The sequence below is a fragment of the Sinocyclocheilus rhinocerous genome, unplaced genomic scaffold (assembly GCF_001515625.1).
Source record: "Sinocyclocheilus rhinocerous isolate Xijiao unplaced genomic scaffold, SAMN03320098_v1.1 scaffold611, whole genome shotgun sequence".
In the NCBI taxonomy this organism is placed as follows: Eukaryota; Metazoa; Chordata; class Actinopteri; order Cypriniformes; family Cyprinidae; genus Sinocyclocheilus; species Sinocyclocheilus rhinocerous.
The window spans coordinates 932,652-936,467 of NW_015623515.1; the positions used below are offsets into that span (position 1 = coordinate 932,652).

A 3,816-nucleotide genomic window follows, 5' to 3' on the forward strand; every position below is an offset into this window, starting at 1 on the left:
ATTTCCATACACACTTATGAGAAACATACGTTACATTCTGGTGAAGAGGAACCGAGACTGTTGCACTTCCCCCCAGTCCCCCCAAAATACACACACACATTGATTCTGCCTGTGCCAAAAACATCTTTTTTCAACTCCCCCTTTTCTTCAGTCACTCCTACCCTTCTTCCATCTCTCCAACCCTCCCTCTCCTTCTCTCTCTCTCTTGCTGGAACGTCAAGGGTGAGATTGTAAGTACTCAGCTTAGGCACAGATCACCACTGGACAGGGCAGAGAGAGGAGGGTGGAGAGAGAGGGAAAGAAGGGAAAAGTTTAATACAGGTACAAGTAGAAGACGAATGGGCAACTAGGGCATTAAACTGTATTTTAGCACCCTGAAAGCCTCCTAAAAAAAGGGAAAGAAAGTACAATAGAAAATAGAGTAGGTGTGAGGTATGGGCTGTCCAGTTCTTTATGTTATTCTGCTGCCCTCACTACTGTGCCTCTGCGGGGTGCAGACTCAGGACTTGAGAGAACGGGATGCACTCTGCAGGGAGGATGGGTGCTTTGTGCTCCATTTTCAGCGCAAGATCTTTCTGGAGGCTTGGCGGAGCTGCAAGGAATACGGAGGGAACCTGGCCACCATCAGGCATCCAAAGGAAGCAGCAATAGTGAAGGAGCTCTTCTCGAACGTGGAACTGAGACAACACCACAGAGGCAAGGCAAATATCTGGATTGGCCTTCAGAGACAACCCCGACAATGTTCACCCACCCGACCCCTGCGTGGCTTCTCTTGGGTCACTGGAGATCAGGACACCCAGTACACCAACTGGCTACAAGAGGACTCGGCCAGTACCTGCTCATCCCCACGATGTGTGGTGATGCCTTACAGCACTGCGGCCCATGAGCAAGGACATAATCTGAAATGGAAGGATGGACCTTGTTCGATTTCAGTGGACGGCTACCTGTGCAGGTACAACTTCCAAGGCATGTGTACAGCTATTGCTAGCGAGGGAGGTGGGAATACACTGTATAGTACCCCTTTTAACCTGCTGAGTACCCTCTTAACACATATCCCGTATGGATCGGTAGCAGCTGTACCTTGTCCTGCTAAAGAGGACCAGTCAGTTCTGTGCACACAAAAGGAAGATGGAACTGTTGGTTGGAACAGGGAACCACCTTTTTGCTCTGATACGCCTAAGACAAGCTGGTGCGATAAAGACAACGGAGGTTGCCATCACTTCTGCGTTGAGGATGACTCGCACTACTATTGTGATTGCAATGATGGCTATCTCCTGGCTGAGGATGGGGTAAGTTGCTTTCCGTCTGACCCTTGCAATGGGGCTCCATGTGAGTTCGAGTGCTTGCGTGTGATGGATGGCTACCGCTGTGCTTGTCCTGATGGCTACATGCTGGCACCTGATGAACGGGGCTGTATAGATGTCGATGAATGCCTACAGAGTCCCTGTGAGCATATCTGTGTAAATGCTCCTGGAACCTTTGAGTGTCGATGCCGGGATGGCTACCGACAAGATGAAGAGGGTGCCTGTGAAGATGTGGATGAGTGTTCGGACAACCCATGTGAGCATGCATGTGAGAACACATTGGGCTCCCATATTTGCCACTGCCATCTTGGTTTTGCCCCATTACAAGAGGACCAGAGTCAATGTCATGACATTGACGAATGTCAAATTGAAGGAACATGTGAACAGATGTGCATCAATTATGATGGAGGCTTTGAGTGCTACTGTGAAGAAGGTTATACTCTTCAATCTGACCAATATTCCTGCAGACCCATCGGGGAGGACATGGAGACTCCCTCAACCACCGTCTCCAACCCATGGATTACTCACAACCCCATTTGGGAACCAGAGAATCCTGCATACCCATGGCACCCTCCACCTGATTCTGATTGGAACTGGCAGACTGAACTGCCCAATGTGGAGACAGTTCCGACAGACCTGATTTCGACAACTGAAGAGGAACCTGAAACCACTATACCGACTGAAAGCTCCCCTGAGGTCATTAATGTTAATGTTGACCTTAATCCAGAGCAACCAGTTCATAATGCTTTTTTTCCACCAGCAATTCTGACACCCACACCAGACTATTATGAGGATGAGAGCACCACAGTTCCCACAGTCCTCCCTTCCTCCACAGCTTCAGGCGGCGCTTGGAATTGGCTCTGGTTCAGCTCAACCCAAACAAAGCCTGAGACACAGGAAACTGCAAAAAGCCCTCTTGACCTTTTTGGAGAATATGAGTCTTATGAACAAGATCATGATAATACTGACATGTATGATGATGAATCAACCACCTTTGGTCCAGGGCAACAAACTTCCACCCGGTTCCCAATGCAGTCACGAGGAATAGAGGAGGTCATTATTGATAATGACAACAGCAGTAACCAGAGCCAAGGAACCAGCTGGTTGCTAATCGGATTGCTAGTCCCACTTTGCATCTTCATTGTGGTGATGGTGGTCCTGGGCATTATCTATTGTACTCGCTACACAATTAAACCACAGAACAAGAACACCAGCGATTGCTATCACTGGATTGCTGGTGCTGGTGATAAAGCGGCTACTGACATATCTGGTAGCGTAACTAAATCCCATGTTTAAGCAAGTAGGACTGTGACAGGACAGTGTGAAATATGTAAATAAACTTTGTTTTGTAACTTCACAGTAGCGAGAGTTCCAAGAGGAATTTGATCAATTGAGGGTAGCGCCCCATCCTTTCCCTTTGACATTTTTTAATCCATGATTATTTATGGATGTTTATCTGGACAATCTGCTAAGCGAAAATTTGGAGGTGGGGGGCAAGGAGGAATGACTCTAAAACCACTGAGCCTCATTCTCTGCTGTCCTCAAGAGGCAATAAAAGTTCTTCTACTGTTGGTCACACTGATCTTTTAATTTGCGAAACAGTTGCTCAACAATCACATGGCAACTAAGAGAGCATACTTAATAGATGAGGATAATTGGTTGAGTAATGTGGGTTATTTATTTTTCATTTTGAAGGAACTTTCCTCATGTCTTAAGAGATTTGTTCTGTAAGAAGCCATAATTTCAGTCCATTTTGACAATGTCAAGATTTTTATTCCCTGTTGTAAATTCAGTCTGATCCAGACAAAGAAAAAAGGCTTTCTATCATATTTGTTAAATGCTGTTTTAACCAAACTGTGCCTAACAAGTCTTGTAACAAGAAGATTTGAAAATGCTTTCTAAACATTGTGTGTTTAATGACAGTAATCTGACAAAAATTGCTCTGAAATCAGTTCTTTAGAGGTTAGCATGCATGTAGACAGTCTGGTCATTATGCCACACTGTGAGAGTGAAGTTAGTCATATTTCACAAGCATTATGAAATGTCAAAACAAGCAGTCAGACAATCATGTACCAATGGCTTTCCTTGATCGGTTGCAGTATTATGTTTTGATATTCTTGAGGATATGTGAAGGTAAGGTACAGATAAACTTGTTTAAACCACAAACCACCAAATTTCCTGCTCTAACTACTACTTGATTTTTAAAAACTGTTTATTAAAGTGCTCAATAAGGTTTCAAAGTTTGTGTCTTCATTGTTTGAGACAAGCAATATTTGTTTTTTGATGCTATGGCTAATGCATTCCTACAAAGTCAATAGGAAAGTTGTGGTTTAATTTGTAGAATTTGCAGTTTTTTAAGGGTAAGAGTAAGGATGTAAGGGTTTGCTCAGTTCTATAAAAGTAACTGTGCCTTCATCTTATTCTTAATGTGTCCCATTGCTGAGTACACATGTTCTGTACTGAGTACCAGCTGATTATCCAATCAGATAAATCTGGCCAGACATCAGAGAGC

The 3,816-nt window shown here is 44.5% G+C and overlaps 1 protein-coding gene across 1 annotated transcript; it reads left to right on the forward strand.

The window, feature by feature from the left end:
* The first annotated feature begins 217 nt into the window (after nt 1–217).
* Nucleotides 218–3,525, forward strand: cd248a (CD248 molecule, endosialin a). The gene has a single exon (XM_016514926.1). It carries the CDS (start codon nt 435–437, stop codon nt 2,598–2,600), a length of 2,166 nt encoding a protein of 721 aa, XP_016370412.1. The 5' UTR covers nt 218–434; the 3' UTR covers nt 2,601–3,525.
* The last annotated feature ends 291 nt before the right edge of the window (nt 3,526–3,816 follow it).

Coding starts and splice junctions, on each gene's coding strand:
- cd248a (XM_016514926.1), top strand. CDS start 435: ATGGGCTGTCCAGTTCTTTATGTTATTCTGCTGCCCTCACTACTGTGC.